General features: G+C 37.2%; 1 protein-coding gene across 1 annotated transcript; it reads right to left on the bottom strand.

The window, feature by feature from the left end:
• Positions 1-9,670: 9,670 nt before the first annotated feature.
• Positions 9,671-22,767, bottom strand: LOC129939491 (spondin-1). Its single transcript, XM_056047516.1, has 8 exons — positions 22,157-22,767; positions 11,971-12,365; positions 11,579-11,909; positions 11,153-11,509; positions 10,922-11,093; positions 10,386-10,849; positions 10,156-10,323; positions 9,671-10,096 (listed from the first exon to the last, which is right to left on the bottom strand). Exons 1-8 carry the CDS (start codon positions 22,353-22,355, stop codon positions 9,831-9,833), a joined length of 2,352 nt encoding a protein of 783 aa, XP_055903491.1. The 5' UTR covers positions 22,356-22,767; the 3' UTR covers positions 9,671-9,830.
• Between the last annotated feature and the right edge of the window lie 107 nt (positions 22,768-22,874).

Raw genomic sequence — 22,874 nt, 5'->3', positions numbered from 1 at the left:
AAATCTTTTATTTCGACTCTAGAAATGTCAAAATTTTCAATTTGACAAATCGGACCCATTACAATAACTTCCTATGGGAAGTTAAAAATAAGTTCGTCTTCAAAGAAAGTGAAATATAATTGTAAGCGTACTTAACGAAAACAATTGTTTATGTATTCAACTATTTCGTTCAAAGCTTTTCCCTTTGGATAGATTTTTATTTTAAATGTCATAATAGAAGAACCAGGATGGAAAATAAAATATCTGAAGATAAGAAAGAGGCAGAACATGTATGTTTAAATTATAAAGCTATCTCCTATTGGCTGTGTAGTTCGGTATGTGTCTAAAAGGGATAAAGAATAGTTCATTGGAATTGGTGTGCTCAGCTTTTTGCAGATATATAGATAAAGACATGTTTATGATGATAGTGAAATAACATCGAAAAAACTACAATCGAATCACATTCCTTCTTTCCTTCAAGTTTTCAGCGCAAACATGGAGTTATTACTTATAGTTTATTTTTTTGTTAAAGTACAAGAAATTGCTATTCATATGTTGGTTACAGTCAGGCTCTTGTGCATCATGGATTTTAACTATGAAGTGACACGTAAGCAGTAGATGTAGAGGTAGTACGTTTCTTTAACTAGTACTAAGTATTTATTCTTTTATATAGGCGAGTAAAATATGTTTGAAACCACCTTATTCTTAAAGAATAATATTTTAAAATCATGTATACAAATTACCAAAAAAATACTTCTTGATAGACACCGATGCAGTGGTGTTACACGGCCATAGTTGGTATTTACAATAGCTATAGTTATAAAAATACATAAATATGTACCAAATGCTTTTATTTGGATAAAAGATAGGAATGTAATTAAAATTTTGTCAAAATAATACAAATACAAAAATACAAAATAATAAAAAAAAAATATTTTAAGATTCAAAATTTTACCCGAAAAGTTTGTCTTCAAAAATTTAAATGCCATTTTATAAATAAAAAAACCTTTGGTTTTTCGAATTTTTTTTTGAGAATCGTTAGAGCGTTTTTTTTTAAATTAATTTTTTATACATCTACATTTGAATTTCAAAAAAAAATATGTTAACCCTTTTTTGAGATATTGAATTTTGAAAAAAAAATTCAATATTTTTTTAAAAATCCAAAAAATAAAAAATTACATTTTTGATAATCAAACATTATTAAGGCAATATAAGAGCTTATTCAAAAAAAAAATTATTGAAATCGGTTGACAAGTTGCTGAGAAAATTAAAAAAACAAAATAACGGTTGTATGAGCGGTACCTTTCCTGAGCAATCCAAAAATATTTTTTTCTTATTAAAAGAAGCCAAGTTAAAAAATAAAATTTTAAGAAAATTTAAAGAAAATCTATCGATCTGCTTTTGAGAAAATTCGAATATTAGTTTTTTGACCACAAAAAAATTATATGGTGGCCACTGTTAGTTTTGATCTTAAGAAAAATGAAAAAAAACGCCTAACGCGAATCTGCTCAAAACCCTAACTTCCAAGTTTTAACTCAATCGACCCAATGGTTTAGGCTGTAGGAGCGTGGACAGACAGACAAAACCGACCGGACGGATTCGCGGGACCCACTTTTTCGACTTCTCTACCATCGTAATATAATGTTTGATTAAAATCTCGAGTTCAAAATTTTGCACGAATGCTTGAAACTTGCCATATAGTTCCTATATGTCGCAAGTAAAAACTACAGAATACTGAAAACAATATTTCCTGTGAAATAAAAAAGTTTGAAGAGAATCTTTTTAAATTTGAAAAGGTATTTGAGTCAAAATAAAATTGTTACCAAGTTTTAGTATTGATTTTATATTAGATTTTATTTTTTGTAAAAAAAAAACTGTCAATTAGATTTTTCTCAAAATTTCACTGAATGTTAAAAACAATATTTTTTAAAAGATAAAAGTAGTTTAAAGACAATATCTCAATGTATTGGTATTTGAGTGAAAAATTAATTTTTATCAACTTTTATTAATTTTTTTGTTTGGGTTCTTACATTTTTTTGAAAAAAACTGTCAACTCGGTTTTTTTCAACATTTTACCAGATGTTAAAAACTTTATTTCGTTGCACAAAAATGTTTTAGAGATCAAATAATTCTGTATTAGTAAAATTTTCCGGGTGACAAATTTTTTGTTCAGTTTTTTTGATTTATAAAAAAAAAGTTATCTGATTTTTTTTCAAAAAATATATTTATTTGGTATCACGTTACAATATATTATATAAAATTTAATTCAAGTCTCTAGCGTTTTTGGTTCGTAAGATATTTAGGGTTAACCAAAATGTTCACCTTTTTTTTAAACAAAAGAAACGTTGGGAACGTACGGACATACGGAACGTACCTACACACGCACAGACCTTTTATTTCAACTCTAGGGACCTTGAAACGTCGAGAAATGTCAAATTTTTCAATTTGACAAATCGGACCCATTACAATAACTTCCTATGCGAAGTTAAAAAGGTGAAAATTTTGGTTAACACTAAATATCTCACGAACCAATAACGCTAGAGAGTTTAATTAAATTTTATATAATATATTGTAACGTGATACCAAATAAATGTATTTTTTGAAAGAAAATCCAAATAAAGTTTTTTTTATAAATCAAATAAAATATAATTGACACCTCACTTCAATTATTGAATATAATTTTTAAATGGTTGAGAAGCATATTTCAAATTTATTTAGAAAAATTATTAAAAACAGCGACTCTTGAAGAATTAGAAGTCGATAGTGATAACATACTACCAAATGTATTTAAAAGAGTAATAATAAGACTGGTTCGTTCAATTGACTGACTCGTATCCGCGGTAGATATCTGCTGGTATTTAAAAAATAAAATTATCTGCAAGTTTATAATATAAAAACAACTTTTCTGTCTTGTATTATCATTTAAGTTTTTTAAGCTCATAAAAAAACACCCGATACACCCCAAATAGTTGTGTTTGATCTCAGATAGATAATGTACCTATGCGGATAACTTTTTGTTTGTATTTTACGTGTAGGAAAACAGCTTATCAAAAAAAAATAAATGTGACTATCAACACAAGTCTTCCCGAATCTGGGGAACGGGTTTATTTTACGGTTTTTAAATTGACGCGGGTAGATTTTGACGTCCCATGGCGGCCATTTTGTCTTGGTGACGTCTGTCAAATCTTTTTTTTATTGTTAAGTTGTTTATGCCAAATTATCACAACACGTTCAAATGTACAGTAGACGTGGTAGCCCTTCACTTTCGACTCTTCAACGTTTGGTGGCCAAATTTGAGACGACCGATTCAGTAAACAATCAGCCAACCCATACGTTCAAGAAACGCAAGATCGGCTGAAACATCGTCGCGGTCCGTGAAAGTGTACAGGAGAACCCGAGGCCATCTATTCCTCGCCGTGCACAAGAACTTGGCCTTTCGCAGACTTCAACTTGCCGAATTTTGCGTTGGGATTTTGGTCTCGGGTCTTAATCTATACAAGATCCAACTGACCCAGAAGCTCAAAGTTCATTAAAATAGACAACGCTGTTTGTTCTCTGACTGGGCTTCGAATCGTTTGGAAGAGGACCAATTTCGGCCGAAAGATCACCTTTAGTAACGAGGCTCATTTTTGGATGAATGGCCGTGTTAACTAGTGAAATTGCAGTATATGGAACAACACTAACCCACAAGAGGTTCTTTATGTGATAATGCATACCCAAAAAGTTACCGTTTGGTGTGGGTTTTGGGCTAGCGCGGTGGTGTAATTGGTGCGTACTTTTTAGAAATTGACGTTAGTGAGGCGGTCAACGTCAACAACCAGCGCTACGTAACGATTTTAACTGATTTCTTATGGCTCAAATTGAACCATAATGGACTTTGACGATATGTGGTTCCAGCAGGACGGAGCTACGGACCACACATCAAACGCCACGACATCTACACACAATATATGTCTGCCCTTATTGAAAAACCCTATACTTTGAATAGGGGTTTTTCAATAAGGTTATGATTTTAACTTTTACAAAAATGTTAAAACACAATAAGATGTTAAATTTGTTTAAAATATGTTACCAGAGAGCATAACTTAATAATTACTTACTAAAAGGACTTTAACACATTTTATTTAACTTTAACGGAAGAACCTTAAATAAATTATAAATGAGGTGTGGAATCGGCGAAGATGTTACTTGATTGTCACATTTTTGAAAGTCAAATGTGAGTATCATCGATGAAAAGTAATTCTACTTCATTCAGTTCCATTGAATTTTTAAAATTTATCTTGCCATGGCCCATGGTGATGTCCTTAAGTGGTTTCAATCACATATCGCAATAAAACTTCCAAATTGACTGCCTTAGTAAATAATTATCTTCATGTTGCAATATATTTTTTAAAGCCTGTTACTTAAAAACTATTACAAACTTTTCAAGCATATTTTTGTACTTCTTATTCTCTCTTTAGTACTTTTGTCATACAAAAATCTTTAGCTAGTTAATGTATTTGTTTAGGGACAATGATTTGAATTTCGGCCAATATTTCACTTAAAGCTTGCATAACTTTTATACTCTCGATTTCAGGTAAACATATTTTTATTCTTTTTTTATTAAGAAACTTTACTCAATCAACTCTTATGGGCTCCTGAGACTATCCTCCCCTTTTAGGCCAATATTCTTTATAATTCAAAAACTTTCTTTTCTACGAGTAAAAAGCAAAGAGAAAAACGGGACACATAAACTTTTGTCACTTCAGGGTCAAAATCTATCAGTGCATAACGTACAAACAAACAACAAATCCTTTCTATCTAGGTAAAGAGTTATCAATTTTAAATAATGTGCAGACATCGAGGCGTCCTGATTGTTATAGATGTCTATTTTAAAGTAAGCAACAAAGTTTTTCAGATATGTATAGGTAAAAGAAAACCCTGACCGATATAAATCTATGCAACAAGTTTTCAACCCTTTAGTGATGTTTTAAGTAGAAGAAAACAAAATGTACATCATCAATAAGTTGAAACTTAAGTGCAAAATCGTAGATACATTTTTTCTTATAAGTTTATTACTTGACTTATTATGGCTTTAAAAGAATATCAATGTGGTTGTAAGCAATGTTTACCTTGAAATATGCATAGTTCTTACCGAGCTGCCATAAGTGACCTATGGAACTTAATCTCTACTTTTAATTTTTGAAAAGGAGATTTTCTTTGTTGAGATATAATTTAGTCTCAAAATAAAGTATTTCTAAACTCAAACCTTGAAACTTGTGACACACAATTTGTTGAGTTTGTTTAAATCAGAAGATTTGTTTGACGTTTACAAATTAGATATAACTGTCAAACTAGATGTCATTGTCATGTTAATGGAGTGTGTTTTAACTTTTTTACTTGCGACATATTGGAACCAAAAGGCCTTTGACATTACTTACTTACTTACTACAGTCCGGGCGGACCTGGGCTTCAACCAACATGCGTCTGCAACCAGCTCGGGCCCTAGCTAGCTGTCTCCAGTTTCGCACGCCAAGTTGGTTGAGGTCCTCTCCCACCTGAGTGCGCCACCTGAGTCGCGGTCTTCCTCTACTGCGCCGTCCCTCGATATTCCATTCGCTCTACATGACCCAGCCATCTAAGCCTTTGGACTTTAATTATGCTAACTAGGTCAGTGTCGCTGTACAGCCCGTACAGTTCGTCGTTATATCTTCTCCTCCATTCTCCATCTATGCGTACGGGATCAAAAATCACCCGAAGAATTTTTCTCTCGAAACGCTCTCATCTTTCTTTGACAGGGTCCAGGCCTCAGCGCCATAAATGAGAACCGGGATGATGAGTGTCTTATAGATGGTGATTTTACATGCTCGAGAGAGGACTTTACTTCTCAATTGCCTTCTAAGTCCAAAGAAGCAGCGATTTGCAAGAGTTATTCTTCGTTTGATTTCAGCGCTGGTGTCGTTAACTGTGTTAATAGCGGTGCCTAGGTAGACAAAGTCCTTAACTACCTCAAAGTTATATCTGTCCATGGTGACGTTTTGTCCAAGACGTTGTTGTTCAGTGTAATCTTTTGATGACGGCATATACTTGGTCTTGCCCTCATTGACCACTAAACCCATCTTCTTCGCTTCTGTCACAATGCTCAAAAACGCTCCACTGACATCACGCTTTGATCTTCCAATTATGTCAATATCATCTGCGTATCCGAGTAATTGGATGGACCTTTTTTGAAGATTGTGCCTCTAGTGTTGACGGTTGAGTTTTGCACAATTCTTTCCAGAACGATGTTGAAGAAGTCGCACGACAGTGCATCGCCTTGTCTAAAACCTTTTTTGACATCAAATGCATCGGTAAGATCTTTTCCGACCTTGATAGAGCAGCGTGCATTCTCCATCGTCATTCTGCACAAACGGATAAGTTTGACAGGGATGCCAAAGTTAGACATTGTTCTGTGGGGGTATCGATTTGAAGTTCCTGGATTTTTTCCAAGATCTGCCGTAGTGTGATTATTTGGTCGATAGTAACGATTGTGGACTTTCCTGTTCTGAATCCACACTGATAAGGACCTATCAGGATGTTGACGAACGGCTTTAGACGTTCAGATAATACGGCAGAGAGGATCTTATATGCAATGTTAAGGAGACTGATGCCTCTGTAGTTGGCGCAATTTAGTGGATCTCCTTTCTTATGTATCGGGCAAACGATTCCTAGATTCCTCTCATCGGACATTCTTTCTTTCGACCATATTTTGCAGATGAGTTGATGCATGTCATCGCCTGAAGCTTTGAATAGTTTCGGCAGCGATGCCGTCAGCTCCAGCAGCTTTGTTTGACTTTAGTTTAGATATAGCTATCTTCACTTCATCGAGTTCGGGTAGGCAGAAGTGTTGATCTCCGTCGCCTAGGTTGAGTGGTTCTATCTCCCTTACAGCGGAATCCGGTTCATCATCGCCGTTATATAATTTGGAGAAGTGGCCTTTCCGTATTCTCAACATCGACTGCGGTTCTACTACGATGGTCCCCTGATCGTTCTTACAGGGTTCGTGGCTGGTACCCTTGTTAGTGTTTTTTTACCTTTTGGTAAAATTTACGAAAGTCATTCCGGATGTGACATCCCTCTATCTAATCAATCGGGCGCTTTTCGTGCTCTCTTTTTTCCATCTATGAAGCCGGTGTTCCTCTGTCCTCTTCTGCTCGTAGAGCTCGCGAGCAGCTCTGGTCCTTCTGTGCAGCGCCGTTTTGTATGCCTGTTGTTTCGCTGCGTGCGCTTGCCGGCATTCGTCGTCAAACCAGGGGTTCGCTGTGGTGGCCGTGTGTAACCTAGCACTTCAGTAGCGGCACCTCTGATGGCAGCAAGGCAATGTTGCATAGGACTCCTTAAGAGGTTACTATAGACTCGATCGGAAAAGTCATGGCAGTCTCTTGCGATTGTAGCCGTCTAACGTCGAAACTTCTCACAGTACTTCCTTGTTTTGGCTTGGATAGGGATATCCGTAGCCTTACTTTGGCTCCTTACCTTGGCTACAACGAGGTAGTGGCCCGAGTCAATGTTGGCCTCTCGGAATGTTCGGATATCCTGGATACTGGAGAAGTGTCGTGCGTCGATCGCAATGTGGTCAATCTGGTTGACGGTTGATTGATCAGGAGATTTCCATGTCCCCTTGTGGATATTAAGATGTGTGAACTGCGCACTAGCTACCAGAACGTCTCGCCCCGCAGCGAAATCGACCAGCCTGAATCCGTTGTCGGAGGTAGTGTCGTTCAGGCTGTATCTCCCGATTATGCCATTAAAGATGTCTTCTCTCCCTATCTTGGCATTAAAATCTCCTAAGACAATTTTAATGTCATAGCCAGGGCACTGCTCATATGTCTTGTCCAAGAGCTCGAAGAATATGTCTTTTGTGTCTTCATCTTTCTCCTCTGTTGGGCCATGCGCGCATATTAGGCTTATGTTGGCGAATTTAGCTTTGATGCGGATTGTCGTGATGCACTCGCTCACACTGTTGAAACTCAAGACTTTTTGCCTGAGTCTAGTTCCAACAACAAATCCACACCCAAATAGACCCTGTCTTTGTTCTCGGTAGCAGTCGCCGTAGTATACATCGCAATCTTTTAGTTTGTGTTTTCTCGGTCCATCCCATCGCACTTCTTAGATGGCGGTAATATCTGCCTTGCAGCAGTTTAAATCTTCCGCTAGTTGTTCGGCTGCACGTGATCTGTTAAGGAACCTGACATTTCACGTACAGATCGGAAGTTCGTTGTCCTTATTTTGTTTGCGTGGGTTGTAAACAGTAAATCCGTCCGTTGACGAGGCTTGTTGGCACTTCGCAACTAAGGTATTTTTTACGTGGTCAGGAAGTCACCTCGAAGCGGCGCGGCGGCACAAGAACAGGAAGCCGGATAAACCGCTCCTTATATGCCTGGGCTCCTAATATGTTGTAGAAGCCCTATAAGGTGTTCACTAAGTAGTTTAACCTTACTGGAACTGTAGACGCCCCGTTGATTCCATCTAGGGAATTCCTCCACTGCCGTGTGGATAAGAAGAGGTGGCTTAGTGGAAACACCTCTCCCACCCTCTTTCGTTTAGTTTTTGACATTATGTGAATCGTTTAAATGGCACATTCGAAAGATCCAGTTTTCGATGACTTTGGTGCATAAATCTTGCTTAATTTGACAGATGGCATCATTTATGTTATCTTTGGGGCTGCATTTGTTGGGGGCTTATTCGCATAGACCTGCGACTTAAGAAAGCCCCACCAAAGGTCTAAAGGGATCAAATAACAGAATATTGATTATTTCTTGTCCATATGTCTTGGATGCCCATATCATTTATTTCAGAACACAACAAGTTAGTTATCATCGAACTATAGTGGTCGCCGTTGATGGTGATGGCCTGTACAACATCAATTTCGAAGAAGTACCGACCAATGACGCTATTAGCCCAAAATCTATACCAAACAGTTACTTTTTATATGGATGCATTGGCAACTCTTGAATCTTGTGTAGATTGGTGTGGTTCCAATATTTTAGTACCCATTTATCCGGAAATGGGCCTCATCCCTTTAGATGATTTTTTGACTAAAATTGTGGACAAAATCTAATAAGAGAATACACGAAGTTCGCTAATTCACCAAACAATTAATAGTCGACTTGGAAGGACAGAACCCATGCATATAGTTGAAACTATTTTGATTTTCCTTAAGTGACTGATTAAAAGATTATTTTGACAGAAAGTAAAAGAAACAATATGGCCGCCACGATTTATAAAATCAAACAGTCCCTATTATAAAAGTCGTCCGTCTAAGTTTTTAATTTTAAATTCGATGTCTCAAAAACGGGTCAGCAATTCTACCCGAAATTAAAATGTAAAGCGTATTCCTTTACGTTATTTTCGAGCAAGTCAAATTCATTGACATTTCAAAGCCATTTGTTAGAGCTTGGCTTCTAAACTAAAACTGTTTAGTTCCTCGATAACACTTTTGGGTGTCTTGTAAATAATTCAAAAGAGTGATAGGCAACTGTTATCTATCTAATGCTGAATGCCTTAGCTGGCTATATATTTTCGCCCAATTGGAAAATTCAAAATCGATGGATGTATGAATGTTGTCCTAAGTTCTCGGTTACTTTTGTTTTGCTTTAAAAATAGAAAAAAAAGGCCTTAAAAACTAAATTGATTACAAGCAAGTAAAGTTGCCTTAGTACAACACTAAATGTATTATTTTTCGTTCTATTTATTGCATTCTATGTCAAAATATAACATTGCATTAAAAACATTTAAAAAAAACTAAAAACATAATTTAAAAGAACCAAAACTCAAGCTTATAAAAGCTCTTTAATTGCAGTATTAATAATTATGAGTTAATGACATTTTAATTAACAATCTGACATAGTACATCTACGACGTTTGACAGTTCTTTTAGGGCATGGTTGTCCACCATTCTTTGGTTCACTAATAACATAACGTGAACGTTCCGAATAGCCAAGGCCACAACGTACATTACATTCTGACCAATTAGACCATTCGGACATGACACATCCTTCAGGCAAATCAAGATTTGATGGAGGTTTTTGAAGAACTTGTTTGGGGTAGATTGGTGCTGATTCTGTTGACGGACGATAAGTTTCCTGTTGAGATGATCCTATAGTGAGAATATTTGAGGTTAATTTCAACCGAAAATGAATGATTATAATGACTTACCTAACATTTTACAGGTGTTCATACAATCCTGCTCGCTAAGGAAATTATTGCGATTACCACGGCATCCTCCATAAGTAAAGGACTCACAACGTCCAATGTCTTGATTGTAGGCATAACGTGTGTACGATCCACGGCATGGACCAACATCTGACTTCTCACGGCAGATTTCTATAAAGACAAACATATTAATTAATAAAGAAAAAAGTGTCAAACTTATTTTTTCACATTACCTTTAGCCAAATCCATGCTCAAAGTACAATCGGCACGGACAGTACACTCTTTCTGTTGGTTCAACTCCATGCGAGCGGTACAGTTGGCCATCATGTCCTCCTCAACTAGCACTAAACGAGTACGAATAGTTACTCCACGACCGCATGTAGCTGTGCAAGGACTCCAATCACTCCATTGAGTAGTGGGACAGAGAGGATCTGGCAACTCGACTTGTTCAAAGGTACAATCGGGCTTCATGCACTTTTGCTTTTCAACAATGGTCACATGAGGGCAACGTTTCCTACCCAAATGATTAAGGAAGGTCCTAGTACGCATTGTGATTCCGATTCCACAACTTGCTGAACATTCTGACCAATCTGCCCATGGAGTTGTTTTACAAATTCCAGCACCTTCACCATCATCGTTGGATGAAATCTGACTCTTGGCAAGGTTCTCACCTTCGTCGTCGTCTTCAGCGGGAGCGCTATACAACAAGGGGAAGGAACATTTAAGTGATACTGGTTTCAGCAAATCGCAACATTTCATCCACACTTACCTACATTCGGGAATAGGAGCAGCACACATCTCCTTGGAAACTAGCTGACGGCTGCATTTTGCCATTTTAGCCTTATCAGGATTAAGGTATTCCCTAGTCCTCATTCGTATTCCTTTGCCACAGCTTACTGAACATGGGCTCCAACTGGAGTAGTCACCTACTCTGCACTCACCTGAAAATAGAGAGAAAGCTTAAATTTGGAAGCTTAAAGCTCTTTTTCCGTGTACTTACTTCTGGTGTCCTGATCTTCAGAATCATCAGAAACATCCAACTGGAGAGCTTGCAAAAAGTCGTCATCGCAATTTCTTGAGATAATCTTCTCCCTGCGAATGTACAATTTAGCCAAAGGAGTCATTGTCTTTGAGTTGGGGTTGTAGAAGGGTGCTCTTGGATCTTCAGGGTACATGGTTGTTATTTTGTGCATTCTCTCTCTGGGGATGGTTTCAATGTTTGGAGACATGTAAGTAATACCACTATCGGTACCAGCATCCCATGGGAACAAATCAAAGTCCATTGATTCCTTCCACGAACAGTCCTCAGTGCAAAGATCGAATCCACTAATACCAACAACCCAATCAGGAGAGGGACCTGACAAAAAGAAGTTTTATTTTTAGTAAACAATCACCAAGCTTTTCCCCTTAAGAGCTTTGAGCTTACCAAACATGGAAACCAACGAGACCTTATGATGCTTCCGATCGGTCCTAAAGTTTGACGACGTGTTTTGGTTGACATTTGGATACCATAAGCCTGCAGCTTTAATGAGAGTCCTCAGTCTCGAACCCTTTCCACGGAGTTCTGTCTCAAGAGCTGATGGGGAACCAAACTCAGCCAGTGAACGAAAACCATCGGTAGCGATGTGGTTTTCACCCCAGAAGGTAAAGTTTGAGTCGTGGGAAGCACCGACAATATCCGAGAAATGAGTTAGCCAAACTGCAAAGGGATAGTCCTTGGGATGAGTCTCATTCGACCAAATTCCTTCGAATACAAACTAAAGAGGTTCTTTTAGGACAAATCTTACAACAGCAACAATTCAAAAAATTACAACTTACACTGTATTTAGCTTCATCACAGGCACAGCATTCTTTCTTCACTGTTTTCACATCGGATTTCCGTTCGCACATTTTTTGAGTTAGGCGACCATCGTCAGAGAACCAAGCATGAGAACCTTCATAGACCATGGCTGAAATAGAAACACAACCCGATCCGGCTTCGGGGGCAACCCACATTACTTGAATTTCGGTTTTTGGTAGATCGTCAGCCTCCGAAATTGTATTCACACATTTCTCATTGAACTTAGTGAGGGAATCACTGAATAGTTGGAAACGTCCTACACGTCTGGGACTTGCCACTGTTGGACGTCTTGAGCCACTTACAGCCTCAGCCGTGATGGTGAAGTGAGTAAAATGTTGAACTTTGGTGTGGGTCCGAGAACCAAGGAGAACAACTGGAATAAGGAAGTTGAGAATAACATATGTCAATTTTTCATATTTTGAGACATTTGCATCATTACAATCAGTAATCAGATTTTGGGAGTTTTAATTCTTTGCAATTAAATAAAAGAGCAAGAACAGCTTAGGGAGCTATAGCACACTACAGATTTTGTCATTTACATAAAGTTGACGTATATTTATCTCATATTTGTTAAAATAGACTTCAAAATTATGCAGCCATGACAATGTAATGAATAGTTTTTTGATACAGCAAAAACCGTAATGCCTGAATCACAAACACGCTTCAGCTTCGGCTTCTTCTGCCTAACGGTGGCCTTGCTTCGATCTTGCTTTGAATGACATTTCTATTATTTCATCCCTCCAAAGAGCAAATATTTTTTTCGTTGACATTTTTTTTACAGCTGTTGAGCTGTCAGACAAAGCAAATGATCAGATAATTGCACTAGAGCTTCCGTTTGGAGTCACATTACGTTACATTACGATCTTTTCCTTACGATTGTCAAACGAAACGTGAGGTCGAAGCTCCATTGTGATAGCATGCATTGAATTCCTATGGCTGAGCGTGTTTGTTATTCAGCCTTCTTAACTAACTGATTCAATTACTGAATAATTGACTGATCATCAAAATTATGAAGCACTTTCCGGTGGCGTAGATACTTCAAATTTTGCAACGAGGTGGCCTGATGGTGAAATATAAAGAAAACATTGGAAAATTGAGTTAAACGATTTAGCGGGTGGTGCTTACACCCACTTTCTTATGAAAGCCATACAATTTCCAATTTAACGCATTGTAAAATTTAGTAAAGTTCTAGACTTATACATATGTATATGTACAGACCAATAAAAATATAAGCACTACAATTGTGCATTAAGGGGGCGTGGTATCCACCCATTTTTTTCATGAATTTGGTATGTTGTATATCAAAGATTTCTGTACTTTGACAACATACAAACTTTACAACGTTAGCGATCGGAAATATCTGGGTCCAGATTCTATTTAAACCGAAACGAAATAGAACGTTTCTTTTATTTTAAAAACGAAGTTAATTTTGCGTTAACGATATTATTAAAGTCTGTAACGCATAAAATCGAATTTGTTCCTTTTTCTGTTATTACAGAAGCAAATCGGTTCCATAAGCAAAAACGATCGTTCATTTTTTCCTTACAGAATGTAGCCCCAGTTCCCAGTTTGCTGTCTAAGGTTTGACAGTTGATAATCAGGCCTATTTTGCTATTCATCGGGGAGAATTTCACATGAATTTTCACTTATCATTATTCCGCTATTCATTCGAAGTGAATTTGTATATGTCGGTAATACTGTGCGGTATTCTTCTATTCACGTCAAAGCATTCATTCTTTACAATTCAGATCCGCATATAATTTTTCATATGATGCCTGGTTTGTTAATTTTTGTAAGCAAAATGTAATCAACAACTAATTTATTGCTAAATTTAGAATATTTGTTTTATAAATAAAAGAATATTAACATTTTTAGGGAAGAAAGACACTTTTTAACATTTCTCCGAAGCTCTCTGTTTGGGGATTTTCTTATTCTTCTGCTTACAATTGGACTAAAAAGTCAAATAGCGACCATTTCCAAGAGTTACACAAATTATTCTGTTTAGGTGGATTGATTAAACTTAATGTTTGTATGAATCAAAACAATTTACCCAACATCGCCAAGATTTTGACATGAACAGCTGTTTATTTGAATGTCAAGTTGGTTTGGGATAATGTAGTTCACTCAATGGATAGCAGAATGCAAAGGCAGTGTAAAAGGGAATCGAATGAGTGAATCGATTATACGATCCATGTGAATACTGAATAGCAGAATAGGGCTGAATGCCAACCTGTATTGAAATTTCGGTTTAGTAAGGGGCCAATTATAACTGTCAGTAAAAATTCAAACAGGAGGGACCTGAAATGTTTTACTGATAAACATTGGGCGCATTCATTAAGCTAGTGACTACGTAGTCAAAAACTAGCTTTGTGAATGCAAAATTGCACTACAAAGCTAGTCAATCCGGAACTGTCATATTAATGACAAATACAAATATGTACATATTTAAAATAAGAATCAGAACTTTTAATTGTTTTTTTTTTTTTCTTTTTAAATTTAATTAAACCAAAAAGAAGATAATAATATGATTGATTTATATTTGTATATAAACACCGAAAGATTAATTTCATTTTGTGTCCTTACCGAGCAGCTAATTGTGAAACGTCAAAAAAAAGTGTGAACTAACTTTGTATCTGAAATTTGTACACTACATCTAAGGGGAAATTTTAACAACATTTGTAGTTGCATTTAGCCAATCAGAATCCCTTGACTACGTAGCCACTAGCTTAGTGAATGTCCCCATAGATTCGACATTTGATGGCATCATTCTAGTAAATGACAGTATGAAATTCTTTCGTTAAAAATATAAATCGTAAGGAACGCAACTCCCTCATTTGACACAAACAATGACTATAAATGGGATATATTGTTGCCAGAGTGACATAAATACAGTTTGAATACAAATTTAAATGAAAAAATGTATCATTTAAAAAAAATATATCCAGGTAAGATGTTTAAGGATTGTGGGGGCTATCGCAAGTAATACTTTCCTCATAACGTGAATAATTTCGTAAGTATCCACTCAAGTCGTATTTTTTTAAATTTAATGTAGCAATCAATTTAAATCAATTCATCATTTTTATAAACCCAAAAGAATAAAACAAAAATCATTAATGGCTGAATCACAAACACGCTTCAGCGTTTGTTGACATTTTTTCACAGTTGTTGAGCTGTCAGACAAAGCAAATGTTCAGATAATTGAGCTAGAGCTTCCGTGTGGAGTCACATTACGTTCTTTTTCTTACGATTGTCAAACGAAACGTGAGGTCGAAGCTCCATTGTGATAGCATGCATTGAATTTCTATGGCTGAACTCGTAAACGTCAGGCGAAGACGAAGCTGAAATATGTTTGTGATTCAGCCATAACTATCAGTTCGAGCTGTTAGATAAGATTAATTTAAGTTCTCAAATGAAAATTCCTTCGTCCGTCTCGTTAGCAGAGCAGACATTTATTTAATTGCAAGTATAACACGTTCTGTCGTTTGACAAATTGCGTTTCTAACAATCAAATGCGTTTTTTCAAGCGATTAAGGGTTTTCGAAATGCTTTATCTGGATTTAAAAGACGAATGGTGAGTATACCTGCTTTAAAAATTATAAAAGTTTAAAAGAAAAAAATCGTATTTTTATGCGATAGTTAACATTTGCATATCTATAATTATTGCTAATTATCAAATTAGAGCTATGTTAGGATTAAAAGCCTTTTAATTCCACTTTTCACTCAAACCGCTAGTTGTGGCTTTAAGACTTTTGGCAGAATTCAATTTGTTCCTCCGATAATGAGTCATTATATTTACCATTCCATTGTTGACAATTTCAAATCAAGTGCCCAAAAACAAATTAATTTTGTATGTTTTATATTTCATACGAATATTTCATCATGAATTACATTATTTACGATAATATTTTGGCCTGGGGTATGAACATTTTCTGTGTCGGGCCCAAAATAAATAACATACTGATTTAGTTAACCATATTGTTGATCCAAAAAGTAACAACTATTATTCTTATCAGCAGATAGTACTACAAATGGTAGACATGTGCATTCAAGAGGACACAAGCGTCCATAGGTTTTTCTCAAAACCCACCTCTGTCAATCAACTCCTACTCTTAACTTCCCGCGGTGAACATCGGGTGCCTATTACCTCAACTGGAGATTGGGTTCTAACCCCAGTGGAAAGTTGTTGGGGGCAGCAAACGAGAGAGGGGGGAGAGGTGTTTCCACTAAGGCACCTCTCCTTATACAGACGGCAGCGGACGAATTCTCGAGATGGAATCAACGGTGGCGTCTAGAGCTCTAGTAGGGTTGAACTACTTAGTGAACACCTTATAGGGCTTCTACGACTTATTCGGAGCCCAGGCCTATAAGGAGCGGTTTATCCGGCTCCCCTTCCTTGGAGTTATACTAAGGATCTGGCCCTCCAGGTTGGGGTTTGTACCGTTGCGTAGGGGTGACATTAGTTTCGAAGCACCAACAAGCCTTGGATACGGACGGATTCACTGTTGACAACCCAAGCAAACGAATTAAGGACAAGAAACTTCGGATCTGTACGTGGAATGTTAGGTCCCTTAACAGACCACGTGCAGCAGAACAATTAGCGGAAGCCCTAAACTACTGCAAGGCAGATATTACCGCCATCTAAGAAGTGCGATGGGATGGACCGGGCAAACGCAAACTAAAAGACTGCGATATCTACTACGGCGACTGCTACCGAGAACAAAGACAAGGTCTATTTGGGTGTGGATTTGTTGTTGGAACTAGACTCAGGCAAAAAGTTTTGAGTTTCTACAGTGTGAGCGAGCGCATCGCAACAATCCGCATCAAGGCTAAATTAGGCAACATAAGCCTAATATGCGCGCGGCCCAACAGAGGAGAAAGATGAAGACACCAAAGACATATTCTTCCAGCTCTTGGACAAGACTTATGAGCAGTGCCCTTTGACATTAAAATTATCTTAGGAGATTTTAGCTCCAAGCTAGGAAGAAAAGACATCTTTGGTGGCATAATCGGAAGATACAGCCTGCACGACACCACCTTCGACAACGGACGTAGATCTCCTGATCCATCAACCGTCAAACAGATTGACCACATTGCGATCGACGCACGACACTTCTCCAGTATACAGGATATCCGAACATTCCGGGAGGCCAACATTGACTCGGACCACTACCTCTTTGTAGCCAAGGTACGGCTACGGATATCCCGATCCAAGCCAAAACAAGGAAGTTCTGTGAGAAGAATCGACTTTAGACGGCTACAATCGCAAGAGACTGCCATGTCCTTTTCCGATCGAGTCTCTTATAACTACTTAAGAAGTCATATGCTGCCTGCATTAAGCATTAAAAACCAGTGGCAACATTGCCTTGCAACCATCAGAGATGCCGCAGCGAAACAAGAGACACACAAAACAGCGCTGCACAGAAGGACCAGAACTCTAGCGAGCTCTACGAGCAGAAGATGGAAAAAAAGAGAGCATGAGAAGCGTGCGATCGAGCATCGAGGAGATAGAGGGATGTCACAACAGGAATGAGGTTCGTAAATTTTACCAAAAGGAAAAAAAAACCTCCCAAGAGTACCAGGCACGAACCGAACTGGTAAAGACGATCAGGGGAACATCGTAGTACAATCGCAGTCAATGTTGAAAATATGAAAAGACCACTTCTCCAAATTATATAACGGTGATGACGAACTGAATTCCGGTGTAAGGAAGATAGAACCACTCAACCTAGGCGACGTAGATCAACAATTCCGCCTACCCGACCTCGAAGAAGTGAAGATAGCTTTATCTAAATTGAAGCCAAAAAAGCTGCTGGAGCTGAAGGCATCGCTGCCGAAATATTTAAAGCAGCAGTAGATGACTTTGTAGGAAGCATGCAGTAACTTATCTGCAAAATATAGTCAGAAGTAAGCATGTCCGATGAGTTGAATCTCTAGTCTCCTTAACATTGCATACAAGACCCTCTCTGCCGTATTAAGTGAACGTCTGAAGCCCTTCTTCAACAACCTTATAGTATAGTATAGTTATAGACTTTCAGAATATAGAAGTCCACTATCGACCAAATATTTACATTACGGCAGATCTTGGAAAAAACCCATTAACTTCAAATTGATACCCACCATCTCTTTATCGATTTATTTATTTTTATTTATTTATTTAGCTTAATACAAGCTATCATAACTTAACTTAACTTAAAACTAGCTTAACATTTTTTTTTTTTTTTTTTTTTTTTGCAGTTCTTGTTATCAGTTTTCAACATTAATTCATGTGGGCCCTAAGGCCCACATCAAAGCTCTTTAATGTACAAGAACTTACAATTTTGATTTTACTTAACTTAAAATTACAGGGGACAGGGGATTCGGACTCAAAAAGGGAAAAAGTAAAGGGTATCTTTCAGATGGGATTTGGAAATGTTGAAATCGAAAACTACCATAGCAGCGTTGCAGTGACGAAGAATTCTGGACATTGGTTCAAAGTGCCCGTAATTAGTGCGGTGATGAGGGATATAGAAAAGGGAAACAGATCGCAGATTTCGAGGGTTAGTGTTAAGATGAATATCACTCAGGAGTGTCGGGGAATCTATATTGCCCATTAACAATTGGTGAGCAAACAATATATCAGCGTTTTTGCGTCTAATATATAAGGGCTGCAAGCCTATCAGTTTTAGTCGATCAGCATAAGGAGGCAAGTTGGATGTATCATCCCAGGGGAGGCCACGTAAGGCAAATCGAACGAAACGTCTTTGAACATTTTCAATTCTGAGTGAATGGTTTTCATAAAAGGGAGACCATACTTGGCATGCATCTTCAAGATGAGGACGGACTAGGGAAATGTAAAGCGCTTTAGTAACATAGTGGTTGGAAAATTCTTTTGACCATCTCTTAATAAAACCGAGAGATCTATTAGCTTTATTAATAATTTGGTCAAAATGGGAATGGAAATTCAGGTGTTTGTCACACATAATACCAAGATCTCTAATAGAATCGACTACGTTGACGGCGTCATTAAGGAAGTAGTATACTCTATGAGATGGAATTTGTTTGCGCGAAAAGGTCATTTGTTTACATTTACCTACATTTAACTCTAGGAAATTATGCATGCACCAATCAAAAAAGATATTAAGATCATTTTGGAGTAGAGATAATCTTAAAAATTTTCTTATCATCCGCAAACATTAGGATATCTGAGTTTTTTAATTTAAGACAGACATCGTTAACAGATAAGACGAAGAGAAGGGGGCCAAGGTGACTACCTTGTGGGACTCCAGAAGTCCAGAAGTTGCATGTATAGGACTGGAGACTGAGTTACGGAAAAGGACTCTATAAGTTCTATTCGCAAGATAGGAGCTTATCCAGTTTATAAATATAGATGGAAAGCCTAGAGCTCTTAGTTTGAGATAAATTATGTTATGGGATATTTTATCAAAGGCTTTGCTGTAATCAGTGTATACGACATCAACTTCTTTGCCATTCTTTGCCTGACAAAACTTTGGATATAAATTCAATTAAGTTAGTCGTAGTGGATCTACCTTTAAGAAAACCATGTTGAGCGGGGGAGAATAAAGGCTTGCAATGGAAATAAACGGAATCATAAACTAAGCTTTCAAAAAGTTTTGGAATGCATGAAAGTTTAGCAATAGGTCTATAATTGTTAATTTCAGTTTTATTGCCTTGTTTATGAATGGGAAATATAAATGAATCTTTCCATATATGAGGAAACACACCTTGGGAAAGAGAGAGTTCAAAGAGTGCAGTTAGAGGCTTTGACAGAGAATGCATACATTTTTTTAGAACAACTGATGGGACGCCATCAGGACCAGGGCTAAAGTTTTCTTTGAGGCTTACGATTTTGGCAAGTACCATTTCTTCAGTTATTGTAAACGATGAAAGGGAGGTTTGAGTGCAACCATCTAAATAACTAAAGTAGTGTGGATCAGGATCATGCAGATGTTCAGTATACGATTTGCTAAAGTAATTAGCAAATAGATTTGATATGGTTGTTGGATCAGAGGAGATAATGTTGGAGAAACTCATTGAAGGTGGAAACCCATCAGATTTTTGTTTGACATTTATAAACTTGAAAAATTTCCTTGCATCAGAAAGAAGGTTATTTTCCATTTGGTTAAGGTATTGGTTATAAAGGGATTTTAAAGCTGTGTACGACAGCATCTATAGAGAAGAGCTCTACAGAGCAATTTTTAATTTTGCCATCCCTGTCAAACTTATCCGTTTGTGCAGAATGACAATCAAAGTCGCAAAAGATCTTACCGATGCATTTGATGTCAAAAAAGGTTTTATACAAGGCGATGCACTGTCATGCGACTTCTTCAACATCGTTTTGGAAAGAATTGTGCAAAACTCAACCGTCAACACTAGAGGTACAATCTTCCAAAGATCCATCCAATTACTCGGATACGCAGATGATATTGACATAATTGGAAGATCAAAGCGGGATGTCAATGGAGCGTTTTTGAGCATTGCGACGGAAGCGAAGAAGATGGGTTTAGTGGTCAATGAGGGCAAGACCAAGTATATGCTGTCATCAAAAAGGGACACTGAACAACGACGTCTTGGACAAAACGTCACCATGGACAGCTATAACTTCGAGGTAGTTAAGGACTTTGTCTACCTAGGCACCGCTATTAACACAGACCGACACCAGCGCTGAAATCAAACGAAGAATAACTCTTCCGAATCGCTGCTTCTTTGGACTAAGAAGGCAATTGAGAATTAAAGTCCTCTCTTGCGCATCTAAAATAACCATCTATAAGACACTGATCATTCCGGTTCTTATTTATGGCGCTGAGGTCTGCACTCTGTCAAAGAAAGATGAGAGCGTCTTAGAATGCTTCGAAAGAAAAATTCTTCGGGTGATTTTTGGTCCCGTATGCATGCATATATGGAGAAGGGAGGAGAAGATATAACGACGAACTGTACGGGCTGCACAGCGACACTGACCTAGTTAGCAGAATTAAAGTCCAACGGCTTAGATGGCTGGGTCATGTAGAGCGAATATACACCAACGCTTTAGCCCGTAAAGTCTTTGAATTCAATCCCCATGGAGGGCGCAGTAGAGGAAGACCGCAACTAAGGTAGCGCACCCAGGTGGGAGACCAACTTGGCGTGCGAAACTGGAGACAGCTATCTAAGGACCGAGCTGGCTGTAGACGCGTGTTGGTTGTGGTCCAGTTCCGCCCCGAAATGTAGCGCCATCTTAAGTAAGTAAGTGACAAAAAAACACCTTAGATGGCGTACCCTACATAAATGGTCCTGTCACCTCATTTTGTCTAAAATTACTTTTTATGGGGTTATATAAAGTCATTGGGTTATACCGTCCACTTAGCAACTCTTTATATATTGGAAGTAGTTAAAGATTTGGCTATATTTATTTTATTTTGAACCTTCTAGAACCCTAGCCTTATAAACATTACTGGACATTTATATATAGCCTGCACTTCTTTTAAAAAAGATAAGCAATGTATTTCATATTTTAGGGCTGTAAAAACTAAAACACGAGTAGGACATTATGTAACCCGAATATTATTCAAAAAGATATAATTTTTGTACTTGGGTTACTTATTAGAGCAACATTATCAATATCCTCCAAAAAATCCAAAACTATCCGAATTGATGTAAGCTTCCCTTTCGTTAAAATCATAAAGAATACATAATTAGGTATTTTTTAAATATTTTTCTTCGATACTAATTGTTTGTGTTCAGATTGGAAAAAAATGTTCCACATACGCCAACGTATACCACCTTTAGTGCTTTTGTGTCCTTATTGCCGAACTTAAAATGTAGCAATATTTATTAAGTCGCCTGTATCTTCAAAACCAATATAAAATATTCGAATATCTTAAACAGCGTTATCAATTCTCTTTAAAGTACCTCGCTACATAAAAATCCTAATATTAAAAATAATGTTTTACTTAATAAATGAGTTCACACTCATGTTTAAAACACAACAACAACAACAAAAACTGCGAAAGGTCACGAAAGTTATCGCTGTTCTGAGAGCTGGCGATAACACAAACAAAGTTTAACTCTCCCAGTATGCCAATTTATTTCGCGTTGAAAATTCAACCTCATTTTTCAAAATATTTTTAACACCACAAGGCATAAAGGTATATAACCCTTATCCTTTTTTGATATGCACTATATACTTACTATTGTATGTCCTTCCAGGTACATATCCATTGGGACTGTCGGCAACAATTAAATTATAACCATTATCACCTCGCGTACGCCTACCATGTGGCAAATGGCTAGGAGCTCGAGGACACGCACCGATTAAAATAATTAAACTGAATATCACGAGAAGGACAGTTGCGAAATTTCTCTTATTCATCATCATTATTGTGTTCATCAACTTGACTTATCTATTTAAAATCCTCTAACTAATAACTAATGTAAGTAACTAAGCTATGATTATGATGATGAGATGATGCACAACGGAAAAGTATCTCAAAACACACTATAACACTTTATTCACCCCTCAAAACTAATTAACTCGCATGAAATGCGATACGAACGCGACAGGGATTTGTTTTGATAGCGTGTGCTATGCCTTTCCCAGTGTTTCCGACTCTGACTCTGACTGTGCCTATGCCTGTGATCTTTTCAACTTTTAACAGATAAAACAAAATAAAAATACTATGTATATTTTTTTGAAAGACACAATAACTAAAAAAAAAAGTGAAGGAGCACGTCTCGAGCCTCAAGACAGTATCTCACTTGTCTAATTGGCGACCGTTTGTAGACTGAATCCAATAAAGTATATCACTTTACTGGGGTTGTTTTGAGATACTTTCGATTAGAGTCCCCATAGTTATGAAATATAGCCGAGTCGTGGAATTAAACATATGTTTGCTTCTCTGTACTGTAT

The sequence above is a fragment of the Eupeodes corollae genome, chromosome 1 (genome assembly GCF_945859685.1).
Source record: "Eupeodes corollae chromosome 1, idEupCoro1.1, whole genome shotgun sequence".
Classification (NCBI taxonomy): Eukaryota; Metazoa; Arthropoda; class Insecta; order Diptera; family Syrphidae; genus Eupeodes; species Eupeodes corollae.
This window is presented reverse-complemented; position numbering and strand designations above follow the sequence as displayed.

What these genes read in the sequence shown, in the direction of transcription:
- LOC129939491 (XM_056047516.1), bottom strand. Translation starts at nt 22,355, where the DNA reads ATGAACACAATAATGATGATGAATAAGAGAAATTTCGCAACTGTCCTT. An exon ending in ACCTGGAAGGACATACAATA is followed by an intron (nt 12,366 to 22,156) that starts GTAAGTATATAG and finishes TCCTTATTCCAG; the next exon opens with TTGTTCTCCTTGGTTCTCGG. An exon ending in GAACACCTGTAAAATGTTAG is followed by an intron (nt 10,097 to 10,155) that starts GTAAGTCATTAT and finishes TTCTCACTATAG; the next exon opens with GATCATCTCAACAGGAAACT.